Below are 25,336 nucleotides of genomic sequence, written 5' to 3' on the forward strand. Positions count from 1 at the left end.
ATACTAGATCCCGAGTCTATGCATTTAGAGTCCACGCATTTACCCGTATTTGACTTCATATCAACCATTACAAAGATCCAACGACTTAAAATATGATAGATCATTATTACATCATAAAGTTTTATTTTTCTAACTGACGTTACTGTTACCATTTCCTCAAAGCCTTTCTCCCTTGCTTGTTCTCTTCCCTCTCTAATCTCTCTCAATTTTTGCTTCTCATGAATATCTACTACCCAGCATCATAAATTGAATTTCCTATTTTTAGTACAATTTCAATCAATTCCCCCATTGCCAATTGGTTTTGGAGTGTAACCTCAACTTCCTTCACTTATGTCCTCAGGCTCTCTCCAGTTTGTATTGTTTGCTTTTTGGGTTTTGTGTAGGTGAAGGAAGTTGATAATTGAGTCTGAGAGCGTTTATGGTGGCGAGAAAGCTTTGTTTCAATGGATGTTCTTTTTTTGCAATGTCTGTTGATTTGGCTTCCTCGTTTTTAGAGAGACAGAGTTAATGGAAGGACTAATGTTAGTTTAGGGAAGAAAAAAAAAACTAAATTTCATAACCGACACGTGGTATAAAATGTAGAGATGCCATATTATGTGATATAAAAATGTGGTAAGACTAATATTATTGTAACCGTAATCATATGATTCAAACTTGAAACCTCATTCAACTAAGTGAAGACAACTACCCAAAAAATCATAAACTAATTGACATAAAAACTATTTATTATAAACAAATTTTGAATCCATATTTTCTGTTAAATATAGATGTAGGACTAGGGTTAAGTATTAAGTTGGATGATATTTTTGTCTTTTTACTATAATTATTCTCTCTGCTGCTACGGGATGGGTTAAGGCCTCCCTTGCTGCTGTGATTAAGGTGGATAAGGTGCATTCTTTTATCTATTGGAAACCTCCTCGCCCTGCTCAGTTTAAACTTAATGTTGATGGGTCTAGATGCACTTCCTCTGGATGTATTGGGGCTGGGGTTGTGATTCGTGATGCTTATGGGGGCGGATTGGTGGTTTTTCAGTGCACCTTGGCCACAGACATATCTTGGATGCTGAAATTTGGGGGTTATATTTTGGCCTTAAGCTTGCTGTGACTAAGGGTATAAGCTGCCTTATTATTGAAATGGATGCTGCTGTGGTTGCCCAACTAGTCAAGAATATTGATGGTCTGGCTCACCACCCCTTTGCTTTACTGATTAATGTTTGCTGTGCTCTCATGCAACAATTTGCAAATAGTTGCACTCTCCTTCATATTTACAGAGAAGGAAATTGTGTGGCTGACGGTTTGGCAAATTGGAGTTACAACTTAGACCTGGGTATCCTTTATTTTAATGAAGCTCCAAATGTGTCATATCTTAATTCATTAGATTATTAGAACGATGGGTAAATGCACACTATCTAAATGCAGAGGCTCAGAATCCGCCTAGTTTAAACTTTTAAGCTATTTATATATATATATATATTTTATAGAGATGGACCAATCATATTGAATTAAAAAATAACTATAGTATTTATGATTCCCTAAACTATGGAGTATGATTAGAGTTCAAATTTGGTAGAGAACTCCTAAAATAACTTTTATGTGTTTTTAGCTAAATTTTAGACACACAAAACTGACCACATTAGCCGACCACCTTATGTGGCAGCTGATGTGGTCATGCCATATTTTTATCTCACATTTCCATACCACATAATGTGGCATGTCCATATCATATGCCACATCAATTAAATCAATAGAGTGTATTTTAATTAAGACAATTAGAAAAAAAAATACTGGAATAAATCATAAAAGAAAAGAAAATATTAAATACTTTTAATTGATGTGGTTATCCACCTCAGCTGCCACATAAGATGGTATAAGGATGTAGTATACAAATATAGTAAGAGTAGCATTATTCTTTCAATATAGTAATCATCGTTTAGAGAAAGAGTAAGGCTACACTTACTATATTTTTATACCACAATCCTATACTATATGATGTGGCAATCCACATAATTAAGCTGACACGTTAATAAATTGTGATAAAAGGTATTTAATATATTATTAATAATAATAATTAATATAATATATTATTAATTCAACAAACAATTTAGGGTTAAGTCTTTATTTATTTATTTAGTTCGCATAATAGGGTTAAGCCTTTTATTGATGTTCTATTATGTTCGTCTCTTTCTCTTGCCAGTTTTTTGGTCGGCTTGTTAATAAATCACCTACTGTTTTTTTTTTTTTTTAAAAGAAAAAGATTTCATTCATAAGCCAAAACGGCATACAAAGACTGACATTAATTCATTAGCCTCATTAATACCTTCATAGGAAAACCACTTAGGATAAACCCCAAGGTAGGAAAGAGTACCACCTATGTCAATGACTAACAAGAGAGTTTGACCCAGACCACAAAAGACAGTTACAAGAACAGAAAAAAAAATCCAACTAAACACCAACAGAGTGGACTCAACTGTCAAAAGAAGCCTTCTATGAAAAAAACTCTTAGTCCTTTGACTGCCCATGAACTGCAAAAACACACCAAGGATAGAAACCCAAGAGAGCATACGGAGGAAGAGCACAAAAAAATAACAAGAGAGGCCCTGAAAAGCACCCCAACTCAACTTAGAACCTGACAAAGAAACTTCTATGACCAAACATAGGTCTTCGGGCAGCGCAGAGCAGAGACGAGCTGCAAAGGAGCAACATAACAATGGAAAATGACAGCAAAACAGAACACATCCCAACAACTACCATCAGTGTCTGTCGCTGCCATCAAAACATAGACAAAACATTAGCCACCAGGTATCACAACGCTCCCGAAAAAAGATCAAATCCAGCGTCACTACTGCTGCCGTCATCGAGACAGAGACAACACCAGCCACTTACACCACTGCAAAAACAACTAAATAAAACAAACAGACCTAGATCCAAACATATCAAGGCTAAAAACCCAAGATCTAATTAGATTTGGGAGGAGAAGAGGAAGGGGATAGAAGGGCCAGCAAGAGCCCCTAGGAAAGTGGGAAGAGAGGGAGAGAGGAGGAAATGGAGGGAAAAAGATGGGAAAAGAGGAGATGAAGGGAGATGATGGGCAGTGGCCACCTCCCATAGCTTAGGAAAGGGTGGTTGTCGGCAAGGAGAAAGAGGGAGGGTTTTGGCTAGGGTTTACTTTGCTATCTCTTTTGCGTAGCAATAAATCACCTACCGTAGGAGTTGCATAAAATCCGATTGCAAATCCTAGAACTCCCAAAATCAGATCGAATCGTGGCTTAATTAGCATCTATATGGTCATAAACAGATGAAATCATGGGTATTGAAAAATGATAATGATATATCAAATCTCCTAAAATCATCCTTGTCGGTAGAGAAGTTTCAGCGTTGTTCAACAATTGAAGATGAGGGTAACACATTTAATTCATTAATGATAAGAGCATTTTAATACATATAACTTGTCTTCCCTAAAATTACTCTTGCTAGCATTTTATTTAGCTTACTTTGCATTAATTATGTTGTTTTTGTCAATTGGGGTGTTTTGGAAGATTTCAATAAAAAAATAAGGATATTTTAGTGCTTATTATTCTTGAATTTGCACATGGCAGCAACTTTGGGGAGCCAGCAGCTAGAGGAAATCATTCATGTGTGCAGCGAATGAAAGGCAATAGGAATTAAAAAAGATGGCAAGACTTGCTACACCTTCTGACCAAGGAAGAAAACCCACGTGCGCGAGCAGCCAAAGCCAAAGTAATGTGTGCAGCAACAAATGAAAAAGAAAAGGAAAAAGTATAAAGAATGATGTTGGCTGACAAAAGATATGAAATTCAAATGCCAATATGCCTACACGTGATGAGCAGAGAAAGATGAAGAAAAGAAAGAGGAATGGCAGCAGCAAGTTGAAGACCAATTGGAAGACATATGATGTACAGCAGCCAAAAGAAGAATGAAAATGAAAATAATGAGAAAGAATGTTGAGCTGCAGCTTACACGTGAAGAAAGCAAAGGAAAGCATGGGTATTTGTGTTCAGCCAAAAGAAGAAGGAATAAAGCGATGTTGATGTAATATAACCCACGTTGGTGATGGGTTAATGGCAGCTGCAAGAGGATCTCATTCCTCTATAAATACAGAGCAATGCAATGGAAGAGGTGTGCAGAATTTGGGCACCAAATAGAGATAGTGTAGTCCAGTGGAGAAAAGACCCTGGGGAGCAGAGAGGCAAGAAACCAGGGGCATCTGCCATTTTAGTTTTTCTTTTTTAAGTTTTCAGCTAGTTTATAGGGATAAGGAAAATGCCAATATAATTGGAGAGAACCTTGGGGAGTCGTGAGGCAACGATCCAAGGGATTGATGATGCAGTTTCTCCTTCTCTTCCATGTTTTAGTTTTATTTCTTCTTTGAGTTTTCATATTGTTTTTATTTTCACTTATATCTAGCTAAACTCCTTTATTAAGGTTGAGGGGGAAACACCATTATGAAATAAAGTTTTAGTTTTTATTTTTCAATTCCCAACTATTATATTCTTCAATGTTTATAATTTCACTTCACATGATTAATAAATTAATTTTCTTTTCACCACTTCGATCGTGTATTTGTGGTAGTTCAGAATTTAAGTTAATCTATTAATGCATCCTTGATTTTGTATTACTAGTATACACATATCTTCGATCATTTGTAGTTAAATAATATTTTTCACATAGGATGTTCAGAATTTGTACTTATGAAGGGAAGGGGAATTTATATAAGAGAATTTATATAAGATTCATTAAAATGCATGTTTAATTGATATATCTTGAGAAAGCAGTAAATTGATTCCTAGATTGCTACTCCAGAGAATTGTTAGATAGATAATTAGAGTTTTATAGAATAATGGCGTGTAATCTAAAACCTTAGTTATTTTTCTCATTCATTTAATCCATTCTAGTTATTATTTGCATTTTTAATTTTTATGCTTTATTTAATTTTCTTTTCAACCAACAAATCAACTTTGAATCAACTAGGTTAGCGATTGAATTAAATTGGGTTGGATTAGTTTCCATCATTTTCACACAAGTATTATAAATTTAAAACAACACATTTGGGTGGACAACAAGTTTAAAGTATTTATAAAATAAAGCAACATTATTTATAGAGAACCAATATGAGTTCTTTCTCTTTTCTTGGATTTAGGAGCTCCTAAAAGTCTCTCTATTTTAGAAGGTGGATAGGGAGCATGATTGAAGTTGTATTTTTCATATTCCTCTTTAAAATTTGTCTAAAGATAAGGGGAACAAGATTTGTTATCCCCAATTTTCATGTCCCATTGTGTTCCTTTTTTAAAATTTTAACACCTGTCTAAATAATTGACAAAACTTTAACACTGTCAAGTTTTATTCAAAAACCCTAATAAATATAAACATCGTAATAGCTCTTCTTCTTCACTTTTAATCTTCTCTTCACAGCCAAACATATCCAAATTATCTCAAGGAAGAACCACCACATAGCTACCAATGCGAATCCCTTGTAACCAACCAAAATCGTTCATCTTTCCCATATGGGATGAGATTCAGAAGGTTCTTCATAGCTTTGAAGTTGATGACGGCGGAAGAAGACGTAAGCACCTTTGAAATTGCAACAAAAGCATACTGCAGATTTTTCTTGCTAGAAGATTTGAAATTAATGTTTTGTTTTTTGTTTTTTTTGTTTTTTTTTTCACAAAAGATGGTATTTCATTCAACCGAATTATGGAAATATATAGAAAAAGAAAAATACATTAAATGTTCGGTATTTTTTTGCTCAATTAGTGATTTTGATTAAGATTGAAAAGTATTATTTAGACAGGTGTCAAAATTTTAGAGAATAAGGAGCTCGCATTTTCCTTACTTCAAGGCCCAACCTCACTATTTCATCTTTGATCGACGAGTAATTATCTATATATATATAAAGCAAAAGGTAGAGAATGGTGAAACATTTAAATTACCAGAAAATGTCCATAGTTAATGCAAATATTAAGAATTGAAATTATTAATTAAATGAGAATAATATGGTAAATTCACATTTTTCATATTAAAAAAATTAAAATTAAAAGAAAAATCAGATAATGGATCCTATTTTTATGAAACACAACTACCCATTATTTTTTTTAATTCTAAAATAAATTTAAATTTATTGAAAAAAAACCTCTTGCAGGCGCGGAAGCGCTTGTGGAGAGGCTAGTATTACAATTATTAACATAATCTATACCACGTTCCACTAACTTTATACCACGTCTTTTAATTTGATTTTTTCCTCTACTGATTCAGTGTTACTGTATATTACATAGACACAGTATCATTAATAATTTGACAATATTGTACCGATATTTGATATATCGATCAAATGTCAATAATGTGGTACAAAATATTGTAAATTGTTACCAATTGGTACGAGTACACCAATTTACAACACTTGATACAATGTTATTGATATAATTAACATTGTACTATGTCAACAATATTGTACAAAGTATTTGCATGGCGTAATGTTATTTGCTAAAGATATTTCAAAGAAGCTAACAAGGGCATTGCTTTGTAAATCAGTGATCTCAAGTTCGAACCTTATGGCACATTTGTAGTATGTGCGTGAGAACAGAACATTTGTAGTATAGTTGGTCATCCAAATAAAATGAAACCATAGTTAGCCCAGATAACAAAACTATTGTTAAGCACTAACAAAAAGCACCTCCAAACTCAAATCTTTTCACAAAAGGCAAAATGAGAACAAAATCTACATCAAATATTTCAAAATCAACTTCTCAAACCAAAACATAACTACAAAAGTGAAAAAAGAATCTAATCTAGAAAACACATACCTCACCAGATGAAAAACAGAGCTTTGCGTGAGAAGAAGGAATATGAGAGAGAGAGGGTGTCATCATAGATGAAGCAAATAAGGAATAGGAGAGAGAGATGGCATCGTTATGTCGTCGATGGAGCGAAGAAGGAAGATGAGAGAGAGGGCGTCGTCGTCGATGAAGTTAATAAGAAAAATGAGAGAGAGAGAGAGAGAGAGAGAGAGAGAGAGAGAGAGGCTGAGATCTGGTTTTAAACAAAAGGGTAAAATTATATTCCACCTTTATAATTTAGACAGGTCCAATGAATATGGGCCTCTTATTTAGGCATATCCAAAACAAAATTTGATTCATAGGTATTAAAACCCAAACAAAAATTTCTCAAATCCTAATTAGTAAAGATTGTAATGCCTAATACCTAATTTTTCTTAACTTTTAGGATAATGCTATATGGCACATTTTTAATACCATCTCACCTGGCAGTTGAGGTCGACATTCAACTCATTTAAATTATATGTATATATTTTTTAAGATATCAGTTTCTTATAATTTTCATTAATTCAAAAACTTAACCCTGGAGACTTTTCAATTTCATGTTATCTGTTGGCCTCCCTAAATTCACTCTCTTCCTTTGCCGTCGATTCGCCACATCTTCTGTCACATTCCGGGATCGGCTCCGCCGTAGCATGATATTGTCCTCTTTGGGCCCCCCTCTCTGCCCTAACGGTTTTGTTTCTGGCCCCAACTCGCTTAACTTCAGAGTTCCCATGACTTCGAAGCCAGTGAGCTCCCAAAAGGCCTCGTGCTAGATGAAGGTGGGCATGTACATATAAGGCACATCACCCCCTCTCCATTGGTCGATGTGGGATGTTATAATCCACCCCCCTTAGAGGCCCGATGTCCTCGTCGGCACACTAGCACCACACAGCAGAGTGACTCTGATACCAAATTGTCACATCCCGGGATCGACTCCATCGTATCACGATATCGTCCGCTTTGGGCCCCCCTCTCTGCCCTCACTGTTTTGTTTCTGGGAACTCACGAGCAACTTCCCAGTGGGTCACCCATCCTGGGATTGCTTTAGCCCCAACTCGCTTAACTTCGGAGTTCCCATGATTCCAAAGCCAGTGAGCTCCCAAAAGGCCTTGTGCTAGATGGAGGTGGGCATGTACATATAAGGCACATCACCCCCTCTCCGTTGGTCAATATGGGATGTTACAGCTCCACTCCCTCCACCTTTAATTTTTTGTTAGTCCACCTTTGAGCTGATGTCTATAGTCTATGGTCAATGGTCAGTCCCGGCCCTGCCCAGGGGCAGTTAATGCGACTGCCCAGGGCCCATTATTCAAGGGGGCCCCAAATTTTTTTAATTATGATAAGTGTTATATTATATTATTATAAATTGATTTAATATTTTTCCATAATTTTTAGGAATAAGATATTGAGATGAATCTGAAATTTTGGAACAAAGGATCCATGACGAGAGTTTTAAAAGAAATTCTTTGATATTGGCTTGACTTGCATTCTTGAAATTCTTTGACTCACTGGTATGGTATCCATAGTTGGACATTTGTTTTCATTATTTAGGAATATGGAAGACATTGCTCAAAGTCTAAAAGTATTTTCAAATAAATACTTTCTCAAAAAACCCAATGCTTAGTTGATAAAACAAGAAGTATACTAGTATTAGTGATTAATGTGTATATGGCACACTTTAGATTTTCGCCTTAGGCCTTTGAAAACTCAGGACCGGCCCTATCAATGGTAGGGTCATAACACTGCTCCTTGCATCACCAGCTCCGACCACCTCTATTACCTCTCATAGAAAGATGGATGATGTTGATCATGATATGGGTCTTGATCAAGCAGATTTGTAGTTGTGATAACATGTGTACTGACCAAAAAGCCAAGGAGGAGAAAGCCTTGCAACGGCGAAGAGGCAATGGATCGGCTACATAGGTCTGGCAGAGTGTCGCCGATGGAGAGGAGAGGAAGTAGGGAGAGATGGAATTGGGGGAGGTCGACAAACAACGTGAAAACTAAAGAGTCTCTAATCCAGTAGGGTTAGTTTTTTTAATTAATGAAAATAATAAGAAATTGATATGTCAAAAAAAAAAAACTAATATAATTTTAATGAGACTACTACAAAAATTGAAATAGACGACGGTGTCTTTGAAAACCGTTTTTAATTCGACCACAATCTTTTGGAATGTCAAACTACGACGGTGATTAACCGTCGTCTATTATTTGTAAAGACGACATTTTTACTCAAAACTGTCGTCTATTAAAGACAACGGTTTGTCTAATAGAACCGTTGTTTATTATATCGAAAGACGTCGGATTTACTGTCGTCTATTAATTGAAAAGACGACAATTTCTTTAAATATTGTCATCTATTAACTCTAAGACGACTGTTATTAATTGTAAAACTGACGTAGTAATTTTAAATTTTAGCTTCTTTTTTTCTTGTTTCCAATGGTATCAGAAATCTATACTCAAATATGCTATTACCACACCAGACATATATATATATATATACTCAAAAATTGTTTCTTTCATAAATAGTATATCAAGAGAACAATAGAACAAAATAAAATCTAAAAAATGAAAGCACTCTAGGGTCGCTAGTTGCTAGCTGCAAGCTACAAGCCTAATTACAATAATACACAAAAATTCATATACCTAATTATCCTTTAAGTCAAGTTCTCCATGTGTATATAGAGCAATACACTCATCATCACCAATTTTCCTCTGCATTCTATCTGAACTTCATCACTTTGTTCTTGGGTGTGTGAGTTATCTACCTTCTTGCACATTTTTTCATAGGCACAATAAGACACAAGCTTGTACAAAAAATTAGTGATTTTACAGCAAGAAAATAGTTAGGTCTTCGCTCGAAGTGAAAGCCAATAAAAACAAAACATTACACCAATAAATAAATGAGGGCCTATATAGCATAAAACATGGTTAACATAACTAATTTATTATTATTATTATTATTTTGAAAAAGATGCTTTGTTTAAAAATAATAAGCACCACAAAAGTGTACAAAAGATAGTATTGAAATAATTAATATTATCTAAAATTTAAGCATGAGAAAAAAGAATAAAGGGAAACAACAAGAAAAAAAAAAGAAAAAAAAGAAAGAAGAGAAAGCCTGAACACCCCCCTTAGTTCTGCCCATCAAAGAAAAGAAAACTATATATTCATTATTCATACCTTGTTTACCGACTACAATTTCTTTTTGTTGGATCATATGTTTACCGACTATATTGTAGACCGCTTTTGTAATAGTACGAGATGGTATCAAAAGTAAGCATGCATGCATATGTCCTGATTATTTTATGTTGTCCAACATGTAGCACTGGATGACGGCAAGAAATCATAAACATTAAATTAACCTACTCTTGGCAAAAGCTATAACAGTATAAACGAAAGTATATTTGTATCAGATTCTTTTCAGCGTACACAACACAGATTTTGTGTTCGTCAGTCCACAGCTCTTGCTTGATTCTAGTGTCTAGTGTGCTGAGTGGAAAGATGCACAGCTAGTTTAACTTGTTGTCCACCCAAATGTGTTGTTTTAAATTTATAATACTCGCAAGCATACAAATCGACTGTAGAATAGGCGTGTATAAGTGTGACAGGAAGTGTGTGAAAATGATGGAAAACTAATCCAACCCAAGTTAATTCAATTACTAACCTAGTTGATTCAAAGTTGATTTGTTGGTTGAAAAGAAAATTAAATAAAGCACAAAAATTGAAAATACAAATAAACTAGAATAGGGATTAGATGAATGAGAAAAATAACTAAGGTTTTAGATTTCACACCATTATTTCATAAAACTCTAATTATTTATCTAACAATTCCCATGGAGTAACAATCTAGAAATCATGTTATTGATATAATTGAAAATTTTACTCTATCAATAATATTGTACAAAGTATTTGCGCGGTGTCATGTTATTTGCTAAAGATATTTCGAAGAAGCTAATAAGGGCATTGCTTTGTAAATCAGTGATCTCAAGTTCGAATCTCATGGCACATTTGTAGTATGTGCGTGAGAAATCCTGTCTTTCTTGTAATTTAGACTATCGCTTAATTGTATTTGAAAAACTTAGATATTTTGAAGAAAATAGAACATAAATTAAAAGGGGAAGAAAAGCGTAGTTTATATATAATAACAACACAAATGACACCGGATGCTTTACATGAGAAGAGCACATTACTACTGCTATAGTCGAAACCGATCCGTACATCACAGTGACATTACAAGAAATTAAACACACATAACACATCTCTTATTCTACGTAATGACATGAACTTAGCAAGCTAGTCATTCATGCATGCATGATCAGAGCTAGTCATTCATGCATGCATGATCAGTTTCAGTTGGGAAATGGAAGTTTGTGAGGTGGCTTGACAGGGCCAGTTGGGGGCTTTAGTTTCCTCGGTGGCTTTGATGGGTCTCTTCCACCCTCCACCACATTCTGTTCAAGATGGCGATCGTGATGAGGTGGCTTGTCTCCCTTGCCCTTAGGAGGCTGATCAACTGGCTTGGGCTCTGGCTTGGGCTCTGGGAATGGCTTGTGCTCATCAAGTGGGGTTGGTGGCTTGGGTTTTGTGGGTGGCTTCGGCTTCTTTCCCTGAGGAGGCAATTTCCCATCCAATGGCTCCTCTAGCAAACGAGTTCTGGTTTCTTGTTTGTGATGAGGCGGTTTCTCACCCTTTGGAGGCTGATCAACTGGCTTTGGTTCTGGCTTGGGCTCTGGCTTGGGCTCTGGGAATGGCTTGTGCTCATCAAGTGGGGTTGGTGGCTTGGGTTTTGTGGGTGGCTCCGGCTTCTTTCCCTGAGGAGGCAATTTCCCATCCAATGGCTCCTCTAGCAAACGAGTTCTGGTTTCTTGTATGTGATGAGGCGGCTTCTCACCCTTTGGAGGCTGATCAACTGGCTTTGGTTCTGGCTTGGGCTCGGGCTTGGGCTCTGGCTTGGGCTCTGGGAATGGCTTGTGCTCATCAAGTGGGGTTGGTGGCTTGGGTTTTGTGGGTGGCTTCGGCTTCTTTCCCTGAGGAGGCAATTTCCCATCCAATGGCTCCTCTAGCAAACGAGTTCTGGTTTCTTGTTTGTGATGAGGCGGCTTCTCACCCTTTGGAGGCTCGTCGTTGCCCGGGTTTCCTTTGTGCTCTGGTGGTGGCTTCTCTCCTTTTCTTGGTGGCTCATCTCTTGGGTGTCCTGGTTCATGCTCAGGTGGTGGTTTCTCTCCTTTTCTCGGTGGCTCATCTCCCGGGTGCTCAGGTGGTGGCTTCTCATCCTTGTGAGGCTCATCACCTGGTTTCTCCTTTGGTGGTGGCTTTTGTCCCTTAGGAGGCTCATTGTTCTCTGGTGGAGGCTTTTTTCCCTTTGGAGGCTCATTGTTCTCTGGTGGAGGCTTCTTTCCCTTTGGAGGCTGGTCATTGCGCTCTGGTGGTGGCTTTTGTACCTGGGGAGGCTGGTCATTGCGCTCTGGAGGTGGCTTTTCTCCCTTGGGAAATTGGCCCTCCACCTCTAACAAATGGTGTTCGTTGTGGGGTGGCTTGTCAACTGGTGGAGGCTTGTAAATTGGGGGTACGGAAATTGGAGGCTTGTAGATTTGTGGCTTTGGGTCATGGTTATCAGCAAGAGAAGGAGTTGTGGTGGTGAAAGCCACCACTCCAAGAAGAAACACTAGCAAGTATTTGGAAGACATCTTTGGGCTCTTAGAAGCTTTGGGATGATTTGAAACTAGTAGAAGCCAGTGGCTTTTTATAGTAATATGGGAACACTGTCGTCCTGACACGTGTCGTTTTGCATCTGGAATTTTTAATGAAGTTAGTGGACTCAATGGTGTTTTGTATTGTTGGTACAATTTATAAATGAATTGGGGTCCATTTGGGTCCTCAGGAGTTGAAAAGTTTGACAATTTGCTATGTTCATACCTGGTGGGGACCTGAATGAAAGCTTTGCACGACCGAGTGTTCACAACTCACATGCACAAATATCAGTGACCTGGAGTACCTGGTGCACCTACTTCAAGCTCACTGGTTATAGATAGTGTTTTAACTTTTAAAAAGACTACGAAAAATAGAAAATCATTTATAATAACTTATTTTTGCATGTGTGAGCATAGCCAATTTCTTTTTTTTCTTTTTTTGAAACAGATGATAATAGGCACTATACTATAAGAATGTATAAAAAATAACACTAAAATAATCAATACTATCTAAAACTTAAGTATGAAAGATAAGAATAAATACGTGATTTTAAAAGAGACTCGCGCTTGAACAACTCAAAGAAAAACAACAACAACAAAAAAAGGAAAAAAAGAAGCAGAAGCATGTTCATACCATGTTTACTGCATATATATATATATATATATCTATCAAAATGTTTACGTACTATATTGTAGACCGCTTTTGTAATATTACGAGATGCTATCAAAAGTAAGCATGCATGTATATATCCTTAGTATTTTATGTTATCCAACATGTAGCACCGGATGAAGGCAAGAAAACATTAAAAGTCCGTTTGATAATTATTTTAATTTTAATTTTAATTTTTTATTTTTTGTACTGGTATAGAGAAAAAAAAGGGAGAATAGAAGTGAGATTGAGATGGAATATGAGAACAGAGAATGAGAGAGAGGAATAACAAAAATGAAAACAAAAACTAAAAACTGAAATCTATTTGAAATTATTTTCACTTTTGTTACTCGTCTCTCCCATCTTCTCTCTCAATCTCATCCTAACTCTCATTCTCACTTTCTCACTCTCATTTTCCTCTATACTCTAGCAAAATTAACTAACTTTCGGCAAAAGCTATTATATTGTTTTCAGCGTACACAACACAGATTTTGTGTTCGTCAGTCCACAGCTTTTGCTTGATTCTAGTGTCTACTGTGCTGAGTGGAAAGATGAACGGCTAATTTAGCTCATTTCTTTTTGTTTTTTGTTTTAATTATATATCAATACTACTAGCTAGCTAGCCCACAATGGGATTTCTCCTTTTCCCACTTGGGATTTGTATTTAATTGCAACTTGTTAACACGATCGATCATGTGAATTGCTTTCAATTATAATAAAAACTAAAGTGCCCTTCAAGTTTGGCCAAGAAATACTTGTGCGTGCACGTGCATATGGTTGGCATGGTGTGTTCACAACTCACATGCACAAATATCAGTGACCTGGAGTACCTGGTGCAGCTACTTCAAGCTCACTGGTTATAGATAGTGTTTTAACTTTTAAAAAGCCTACGAAAAATATAAAATCATTTATAATAACTTATTTTTGCATGTGTGAGCATAGCCAATTTCTTTTTTTTTTTCTTTTTTTTTGAAACAGATGATAATAGGCACTATACTATAAGAAGGTATAAAAAATAGCACTGGAATAATTAATACTATCTAAAATTTAAGTCTGAGAGATAAGAATAAATACGTTATCTTAAAAAAGACTCGTGTTTGAACAACTCAAAGAAAAACAACAAAAAAGAAAAAGAAAAAAAAGAAGCGGAAGCATGTTCATACCATGTTTACTATATAAATATATATATATATATATATATATATTTATCAAAATGTTTACGTACTATATTGTAGACCGCTTTTGTAATATTACGACCACTGACGGACCCAGAAATTTTTTAGCAGAGGTGCAATATTGACTAAGTATGAAAAATAATTTTGGCGGCTTTTATTCCTTACACATCAAATAAGAAAACTTGATTTTATGGGATTTCAGTATGAAGTATATATTGACTTAATGAGCTATCATTTTTAGCCTAAATCGTATTTTGCACTATAACAAAATTTTCATATTTTGATTTGGTAGGAATTTGATTTTCTAGTATTTTTATTTGAATCCAAATGGGGGGTACTTCCTTATTTATATTGTAAACTTAAGTAAATGGAGTAATATAAAAATAAATAAAAGTAAAAAGACAAAGACATTTACTTAAATGTTGAAATAGAAATAAGGTAATCTGTACACCAGTTGAGCAAAGGGACAATTTGAAGCACCTACAATAATTTTTTCGGTTAGGGGAAATGCAACACCTCCTTGCGCCTTACTAGGTCCGTCAGTGATTACGAGATGCTATCAAAAGTAAGCATGCATGTATATATCCTTGTTATTTTATGTTATCCAACATGTAGCACCGGATGAAGGCAAGAAAACATTAAGAGCCCGTTTGATAATCATTTCAATTTTAATTTTTAGTTTTTATTTTTAGTACTAGTATAGAGAAAAAAGAGGAAGAATGGAAGTGAGATTGAGATGGAATATGAGAATAGAGGATGAGAGAGAGGAGTAACAAAAGTGAAAACAAAAACTAAAAACTGAAATCTATTTGAAATTATTTTCACTTTTGTTACTCTTCTCTCCCATCTTCTCTCTCAATCTCATCCTAACTCTCATTCTCACTCTCATTTTCATTCTCATTTTCCTCTATACTCTAGCAAAATTAACTAACTTTCAGCAAAAGCTATTATATTGTTTTCAGTGTACACAACACAGATTTTGTGTTCGTCAGTCCACAGCTTTTCCTTGATTCTAGTGTCTACTGTGCTGAGTGGAAAGATGAACGGCTAATTTAGCTCATTTCTTTTTGTTTTTTGTTTTAATTATATATTAATACTACTAGCTAGCTAGCCCACAATGGGATTTCTCCTTTTCCCACTTGGGATTTGTATTTAATTGCAACTTGTTAACACGATCAATCATGTGAATTGCTTGCAATTAGAGATGATCATTATAATAAAAAACTAAAGTGCCCTTCAAGTTTGGCCAAGAAATACTTATGCGTGCATGTGCATTTGGTCGGCTTGGTGAGAAGACTATGTGAAGGCATGAAATATTTGTATACGAGTCATCTGACTGCCTTCTCTTTTTTCCCTGATAGCCACCAGGTGCGCCAAAATTTTATCACATCACATTACCAATGCATGGATGCCGCGTTATTTTGCAGATAATTTATTAGTGGTCCCTTTCATCGTTTGTTTACATAGAGCAGTAAAGTCTTCATTATAGGATAAGATCCTTAATTTGTTAAAGTCTCTGCCGACATGTTAATGTGTTATCACTCAGTAATTTTCAAACATGTCGGCTCTATTATTGCCTCGGGACAATGGCTCAGGAACCCTAGGGCGTATAGAATGGTTGCTTAACTTTAAGCATATCATGTCAGTACGGTATAGCTCAATTAATTTAGTTCTTCTACTCACATTCATGTGTGCAGAATTTAAAAACCTAAAACACATGCGGATTTGTGTATGGGCTAGAGTGGGCTCTAGCATAGTACTAAATTTAGAGATGAAAAAAATTAGTGTTAATTGTATAAATAAAACCCAGGTGAATAAAAAATAGTCCACCCCTCTCCTCCTTTTTAAAATTGTACCAATCTATATTCAATAGGTTCTTTAATATTAGTAAGATTTCTCTTAATTTTTATTTAATTTTCAATTTCAATTGTTATTGTTAGCTTTTTATGATTTAGGGTTTATGTGTTAAATTTTGGGGTCTTTTTTCTTATGCAATTTGCTAGGATTTTATTGCTAACTCGTCCTTTTTTTTCTGATTCAATCTATTCATTACTTGATCTATGCTTTTATAATCTAGTTGTCTGTTGGTTTTGTTGAATATTTGTAGCTTGTGATTGTGCAATTGTAGATCTATATGACTACACTCCCTACTACTTTTATTACTTGATCAATTACATTTGTTAGCCTTTAATTATCACGCTATGTCACTTTATTTATTTTGAAAAAGAAAAAAGTAATTGAGACCCCACTTGTGTATTATTTTCAATGTACGAGGCCCATAATACTTTACCAAAATGATGCGAAAGAAGTTATTTTCAGGCGTCGAGAATGTACATAACAAAGTTGCTTTATGAGTAAATGAACCCTAGGTTGGATGACCTTATAATGTAACCACTACTAGTTCTGTTGTTGAAAAAACCAAACCAATTCGGCTGATATCTCCAATTGATTGTACAATTTGTCAATGGGACACATAGGCTTCCACAAGTCCCAGAAACTGACAATGGACGTTCTTAACTTTTGAAAAACTTGTGAGCAGTGTAGGTGGGAAAGTCCTTCTGCAGTCAATCAATTCTTGAGATTGAAAAGGATCTAGCGAGCCCCATATGATTTGTAATCGTATAGGAACAGAAAACATCTCCACGGTCTAAAATGAATTTCTCAGTCCTCAAAAGTCGTATATGTTTGCTTTAGTTTTGACATGTAGATAAGAGTAGTGGAAACACAAAACCGTCCTTTGTCTTTTTGTGCCCAATTTTTATTGACCACAAAAGAAATTATGGATAACCCATTTTTGTCATCAAGGACTAAAAGCTTCACTAAAACTAAATAATACAACCAAAACAACTAGTCTTCGATGATGTAATGACGTGGTCTCGTTAAAATCTTATTTAAAAGAAATGGTATGAATCCACAAACAAAGCTACATTCATTGAGCCCACATTCTAATTTTTATTAAAAATACCAAGAGGCTATACATAATCCCATTGATTGAGACAGAACATCTTGAATTGTCGTTTACCACTGGATCTTGCAATTACGTCCCCATACATAAAAACGAACAGACTGGGCTGAACTGTAACGTAGTACTATGCTGCATATACATCGGTCCAATAGGCAATAGACACGTACATCCAAATTCTATCATATTATTAATTGCCTTTAAACATGTTTGCCACCACCATGCATGCAACATTTACCAACAAAAGGTGGATATGCCATCCGGTTAATGCAGGAAATTAGATTGTCTTTAGTTTTGTACCTATCTAATTTGCAATTACGTGTTGATCTAAAACTCAGATTGATGCACCATGCGTTGTAGATAGATCAGATGTTAATAGACCATACGTGTTTATCTTTTTTTCCCAGGGTCATGATGCTAGATCTGTATCCTAGATTGTACGTCAATCCCATGGTCTTTTGCAAATGGAGAAGCAAGACCACTGCGTAGAAATTAAGAGAAGTTCTCATCCTTGGTGCTTATAATATTATAAAGAAGTGTTAGGGTCATCAAGATTGTTGACAAGCTCATATGATTTGTTAGTTTTTCAATTTCACATATAACTTTCTATATGCAAAGGACTTCTATCTCAAGTGGTAAGAGCAATTATCATACACTTAAGGTCCTGTATTCGAACTCCTCCCCTAATATTTTAGTTGCGACAATAGAGAAAGTGAGAGTCGAACACACAACAACAAGTGAAATGATAAATACTCTTAATTACCTTAGTCACAAATTTCACCTAATAATCCAACTTTTCAACTCGATTGGTGGGCTACAAATGGTCCGATCACCCTATAATTTCTGTATCTGTAACTTTCCCAAGAGAATTTACAAACTTTGGTCTATATAGAAATTAAGTGCACAAACACAAGTGTGCTGACAGTATTGGCCTCCAGTCCTATAAAAGGGCACACACTTACACCAAATTTGTACCATCCACAGTATCATTCACTAGCTATACCTTAACAATAATGTCTCTCAAATTCCTGCTGGTGGTGTCCCTGTGTGTGCTGGTTGTCACCACTTGTTCTCTTGCTGATCATGATCACCATAAACCACCACACAATAGTTATTAACCAAAACTGATATCTCACATTGAATTGTATCACAAACTAGTTCAATAACCATGTATATATTTTTTTGTTTTCTGGTTATTGTAATCTTAAATTTCCATCTTTGCTATCGAATCACGTTTGGCATCAACAGATTCAATACTGGTTTAAGTGTGAGTCTAAATATTTATATAGTGGGATAACTAGTGAAAATGAGTTCACAATATCCATCCTTAAATACAAAGAAACTGAAGATTTTACATCTTCAGGAATATTCGTCAGCTTGTGTAGAAAAGCATATGCTAAAGAGTAGCTCAAAGTAGAGGTGTCAAATAGATTAGGCTAGCCTGAGCACATCATGAGTTCAGTTCAATTAAATAAAACGCAATACACTATGTTTTGTATTTTTAGATGGATCAAAATGACCCAATTCAATTCAATTGGCCGAGTCGGCCAGAGACCCGTTGTGGGTCGTGCTGGCCTAAAGTCCAACGGGCCGGCCCATTTAAATTTGACAATGGAAGCTACGAATACGGGGTTCAACAGAAAAAAAATTCCCCAATCTTACTGCCTATGAGCAGTGTGAGTTAAATGATCATTACATCACCAATTATGTCTTTGTCATGGACTAACTGGTGGACATTGTGACGGATGTGGAATTGTTTCCTGAGAGTGGAATCCTTGAATCTAAGCTACTAGATTGCGAAAAAACAGCAAAATTTATTAACTCCTTGACTTCGACATTATTCAATTCAGTAGAAAATCTTATTTCGCCAATCTTTGCGACGAATTGAATAACTACTATAAAGAGCGTTGGCACCATTGGAAGTAGAGTGTCAAACAGGTCGGGCCGGCCCAAGCAAGGTATGAATTTGGGCTGACTGTGTACGGCTTGACACAACATGACTAGTATTTTTGGGTGGGCCATGATGAGGAAATTTGGTCCAATGGGTTAAGCCTACTCGAAGCCCAACGGGCCGGCCCATTTAAAGCTCATTTATTAAATTATATTTATTTTAGAGAAAATTATTACATAATATTATTATATTTGTATATTAAATTCAAGTATGTTTCTTTTTTCTAATAATATATTTTAAAATACAATGTTTTTTCTTTATAAATAAAATCATTATTTTTATTTTTCAATTTTTTAAACCGAACAATAATCTAGTTATTTTCTATTTTAATGTACTTCAAATAAGTCATTCGCTTTTTTTTTTTTTCAACAAATAATAAATCTTGTTAGTATATACATATTTATAAATAAAATATAAATAAAATTGACAAAAAAATGCAATTGACACCTCAAGCTCAAATGTAACAGACAAAAGGAGAGTATAAATGGCTGATCAACTTGGCGAAATAGCTAGGGATAGAAAGGGGAAAGGGCTAAACTTAATTAGGTAGCAAAATGAAACTTGGCAACGATAACAATAATAGAAAAGGAAAAGGGGAAAGGAAGGAAGTAAAAAGTTAGAAAACACAAAGAAAAAGCTAACACTAATATATTCAAAAAGTATATGGAAAAAGTATAATTAAAAAAAAAAAAGAAAAAAAAAAGGAACCCAATAGTCAAGGTTCATTTTCAAGGAATGTGAAAATGGTACTTGGGCGAAAGGGGTAAATTTAAACTATAACTAGAGTATAGAAGGATAGAATAAATACAATGTTCTTGAACAATATATGACTAGTCAGCAACTGGTCATGGACTTGAGATTAATATACACAAAATCACACGTACATACAACAAACAATTATCAAGTCCTTATAGACCTAGAAGAAAACTAGGTGACAACCTAAGCACTTAGAAGCACTGGTGGACCCAGAAATTTTTTAGCGGAGGTGCAATATTGACTAAGTATGAAAAATGGTTTTTTGGAATAATCATTTTCTCAAGATAATTTTTGGCGGCTTTTATTCCTTACACATCAAATAAGAAAACTTGATTTTATGGGATTTTAGTATGAAGTATATATTTACTTAATGAGCTATCATTTTTAGCCTAAATCATATTTTGCACTAAAACCGAATTTTCATTTTTTGATTTGGTGGGAATTTGATTTTCTAATATTTTTATTTGAATCCAAATAGGGGGTACTTCCTTATTTACATTGTAAACTTAAGTAAATGGAGTAATATAAAAATAAATAAAAGTAAATGGACAAAGACATTTACTTAAATGTTGGAAATAGAAATAAAGTAATCTGTACACCAGTTGAGCAAAGGAACAATTTGAAGCACCTACAATGATTTTTCCGGTTAGGGGAGGTGCAGTCTACCAGTGCTTAGAAGGATCCATCCATCATCTAGGCGTTTTATATGCTTGGTGATATGTGTGTCAGCATGCATTAAATCTGAAATAGGAATGAATAACAAAAGATGATTAGGTAGCAATATGAAATAGCTAGGGATAAAAAGGGGAAAGGGCTAGGTAGCAAAATGAAACTTGGCAACGATAACAATAATAAAAAAGGAAAGAAGAGGGGGGGAGGGGGGTTGGTTTCAAAAGACAAAGAAAAAGCTAACACTAATATTCAAAAAGTATAGGGAAAAAGGAAAAAAAAAACGAAAGGAACCAACTAGTCACAAAGAAGGTTCATTTTCAAGGGAGGAAAAAGATGTAGAATGTATTGCGTATATGCTTTTTTCGTTAACAATATTAGCCCCCCGATGGTTAAAAAAAGATTTCTGTTTTGTAAAGAGGTTCTCTTAAAAGAAAGCCGATTGCCATATTATACATAATTAAGAGGTAGAATTTGATTGTCGACATGCTTATAATATTAACTTTATCCATAAAACTTTACCAAAAGGTGGATATGCCATCCGGTTAATGCAGGAAATTAGACTGTCTTTAGTTTTGTACCTATCTAATTTGCAATTACGTGTTGATGTAAAACTCAAATTGATGCACCATACGTTGTAGATAGACCAGACGTTAATAGACCATGTATACGTGTTTATCTTTTTTATCAGGGTCATGATGCTAGATCTGTATCCTTGATTGTTCGTCAATCCCATGGTCTTTTGCAAATGGAGAAGCAAGACCACTGCGTAGAAATTAAGAGAAGCTTCATCCTTGGTGCTTATAATTATAAAGAAGTGTTAGGGTCATCAGGGATTGTTGACAAGTTCATATGATTTGTTAGTGTTTCATTTTCAAATATAACTTTTTATATGTAAAGAACTTCTATCTCAAGTGGTTAAGAGCAGTTACCCTATATTTAAGGTCCTGTATTCGAACTCCTACCCTAATATTTTAGTTGCGACAATAGAGAAAGTGAGAGTCGAACACACAACAATAAGTGAAAGAATGCTCTTAATTACTTTATTCACAAATTTGTTACAATTTCACCTAATAATCCAACTTTTCAACTCGATTGGTGGGCTGCGAATGGTCCTATCACTCTATAATTTATGTATCTGTAACTTTCCCAAGAGAATTTACAAACTTTGGTCTATATAGAAATCAAGTGCACAAACACAAGTGTCCTGACATTATTGGCCTCCAGTCCTATAAAAGGGCACACACTTACACCAAATTTGTACCATCCACAATATCACTCACTAGCTATACCTTAACAATAATGTCTCCCAAATTCCTGCTGGTGGTGTCCCTGGGTGTGCTGCTTCTCACCACCTGTTCTCTTGCTGATCATGATCACCATAAACCTCCACATAAACCACCACACAAGCCACCTCCTTTGGAAGCAGAAAACTCCGTTGAATTGGATGGCAAGCCTCCTAAGGGTCCGAGACCACCCCCAAAGCACAGGCCGCCAACACCGCTTGATAATGAGGCAGCAGTGCCATTGAAGGATGTCGAAGCCTCGTACAAGCCTCCAGGGAAGAAACCACCACATAACCCCTACAAGCCACCCTACAAACCTCCTCCATCAAACTAAGTGCATGCATGCCTAGCTAACTAATTATATGTAGCTAGCTAGGTTATTATACATCGACGTGTATAAAAAATAAGAGCTGCATCTGCATGCATGATGATGTAATATTACTCTGTTATTAGCTTTATTTTACTACTACTGCTACTAGCTTAAGTTATTCATGCTGGAGCCCGTTTGTTGTTGTTATGCACTTGTATTTACTTACCAGTCATGAGCACTGGCGAGTAGATACAAACTTTATATATAAAAAAATTAAATAAATTATGATTGATCATAATTCTAGTCGTGTCGAATTTACTACTGAATAATGATCATAAGAGCCAAATCAGAAAAAATAAATTTAAAAGCATGTTACAAAAAAGAGGGAAAAAAAGAAGAAACGAATTGGAGTTTTGGTCAAGAAGAAAAAAAAAAAAAAAAACCCAGCACAACAAACTTACGTTTTGGTGAAGAAGGAAAAAAAACGCAGCAATAGCTGCGCAACCCAATTGATTTCTTTGTTTTTAAAATCTTTTTGTAATCCTTGTTTAAATAAGAAAGCAAAACATGTTTAAAGACTTTTGAAAGCCAACGAAATGCAGGGCTAAGCATGTTGTTGAAAGCCCGTAAACTGCAGTTTGCCTCCTCTTAAGTTTTTTTTTTTTCTCTGACCCAAAACGACGTCATTTTGGCCAGGACTTTTAAAAAAAAATTAGGCGTGCAGGCAGCAACGCAACGCAACAAATAGACTTTGGTTGAGTCATTTTGTCGAACACCTGGAGTGCACCACCACGAGCCGAGTAGAGGTGTAATTTGAAGTACCTACAATGGTTTTTCCGGTAGGGGGGAGTACAACTGCACCTTATTGCGACTTAATAGGTTAGTCACTGGTCATGAGCATGAAACATACTCAACTTCATGTTTAGCTAGCTTTTTAATAAATGTACTTACTACGTACTCTTGTGTAATTTAAAAGATGTATCATTATAATAAATTATATATATAAGGAGTTTCAATTGAGAGATTCTCTAAATAACGTTATTTGAAAGATATTCTCGACTTTCTTTGAGCAATACTTTGACATTTCCATTTGGCTAAAAACAGAATGGAGTTAAAGGATATTGTATACTATAAACAAATTGACACTTCTGTACAATACGATTGCGTACTTTTTATGTTTAGAACTGAAATCGAATAATTCACATTCTTTAATTGGATTGTATATAAGAGTAGGGTCATGGCGTAACTCTTCACCCCATCGGAGAAGATTGAATGTATGTCCAGAACCGAAATTGTAAGTAACCCAAATCAATTCAATTTGGGTTAGGGTTGGGGTTGAACCCAAATTCAGTCATTCGTTTCTTTGTTTCTTGTATTTATTTTCTTTATAAGCTTTCGTTGCTTTGTTGTTTAAGCCCAATATTTCACAGGCTTGGCCTTCTTTTCTTTAAGAAATTTTTTCGAACTTTTCTGCTTGAAACTAATGAAAATTTTGAACTTGTTGCCAAAAGAAAAAATAATAATAAACTCTGCGATGATTATCTTTGTATCTTTAACTTTTTTCTTTTCTTTTTGGAGATAAACTTTCTTTGTGTCTATGATGTGAGACACAGACACAAAGAAAGTCGGAGTAACGCACTAGATATATACAGTTTGTCGCTAGACCAAATTCCTACACTTGTCTCGACCAAAAAAAATTAAATTCTACACTTGAAAATTATATGTACTGGTTTTTATCTTTTTCAGCTATGCGTCCTAAGATTGGTCATTTGCTTATTAGTGGTTAATTATTGCAACTTCCCAAGAACCTGTTCCCAGTGCAACTTCTGTTGATAATCCAGCTTAACAACTAAATTGGTGGATTCTAAAATGGGAGATGAAATTGTATGTCACAGGGATAACACTGTTTTGTTATTATTATCCAATTACGTTCTGTCATGTAAAATTCTTATTATGTATGAAAGGACGTGATTGGTTGGGAATAACAAAATAATTTTATACCTGTGATATACAAGTTTTTCTCCTAAAATGGGCTAAGCAAAACAACAAAACTATTTCCTAAATTTGTCCACCAAATTTTGTGTCTAATATATGTTAAAATGTCTTATTTGTTGGAAATAAATAAAATTGAAAATGATTCTTTCGTCCCGAAAAAGACTTGTTTAAATTACGATAAATGAATAAATGTAGCAATAGCAGTTACTTCTGCACCCAGAATCTTGTGTTCTTCCCTCCTGAAATATTGACTTGTATATAAGAAAGAAGAGTAAATATGAACGCCTATATTAATTATATTACTATATCCAAAATGGAAAAAGATTGGCTCCTTCAAATTGAAGAGGAGTTCCTCCTTACAATCAATTAATGTGTTTTTGACACGGGTCAAATTATTTTATTTTATTTTATTTCTTGAAACTTTGTTAATATTGCTCGAATTTGACAAGTCTCAAAACTCCATTGATTTTAAGGAGAAGCTCCTCCTTAATTTTGAAGGAGCCATGCTGATTCAAAATTCTCTGATGGGAAATGAGTGTCGTGGGAGGTAAGTGAGTGCCGAATTCACAACTCACAGGAAAAAACCCATACATCAACTGCCTTTATATGTGGTCTAGAGTTGTTACCTCTTATAAAAAAGAAAGACCAAGACTTCTAGTTTTGCACCATCTAGAACTCAATGCTCCAACTAGCTAGCTGGCCATACAATGTGTCCTAAATCCCTGCAATTGATGTTGCTGCTCCTTGGTCTGCTTCTTCTCACCACTTGTATTGGTGCTGATCACCATAGACCACCACAGAAGCTACCAATTTATAAGCGTCCTCCTCCTTTGGAAGCAGCAAACTCCCTTGAACAAGAGTTGCTGCCATTTGGTGGCAAACGTAAGAGACCAATGTCACCGCCCCCGAAGCACAAGCCACCTCCGCCCCAAAAACACAAGCCGCCGCCACCACCTACACCAAAACTCAACCCACACCCACCCCCAACCTCAGCCCACACACCAGCCCCAAACTTACGCCACACACAAACCTTAACCCACCACACCCCAAGAGCACCG

At 35.4% G+C, this 25,336-nt stretch overlaps 2 protein-coding genes across 2 annotated transcripts; one reads left to right on the forward strand and one right to left on the reverse strand.

Moving 5' to 3' along the window:
- LOC18793644 (early nodulin-75) lies at positions 10,944-12,638 on the reverse strand. The gene has a single exon (XM_007222099.2). It carries the CDS (start codon positions 12,520-12,522, stop codon positions 11,185-11,187), a length of 1,338 nt encoding a protein of 445 aa, XP_007222161.1. The 5' UTR covers positions 12,523-12,638; the 3' UTR covers positions 10,944-11,184.
- On the forward strand, positions 21,990-22,307 carry LOC18788671 (early nodulin-75). The gene has a single exon (XM_007223528.2). It carries the CDS (start codon positions 21,990-21,992, stop codon positions 22,305-22,307), a length of 318 nt encoding a protein of 105 aa, XP_007223590.1.

This window comes from Prunus persica, chromosome G1 (genome assembly GCF_000346465.2).
Source record: "Prunus persica cultivar Lovell chromosome G1, Prunus_persica_NCBIv2, whole genome shotgun sequence".
NCBI lineage: Eukaryota > Viridiplantae > Streptophyta > Magnoliopsida > Rosales > Rosaceae > Prunus > Prunus persica.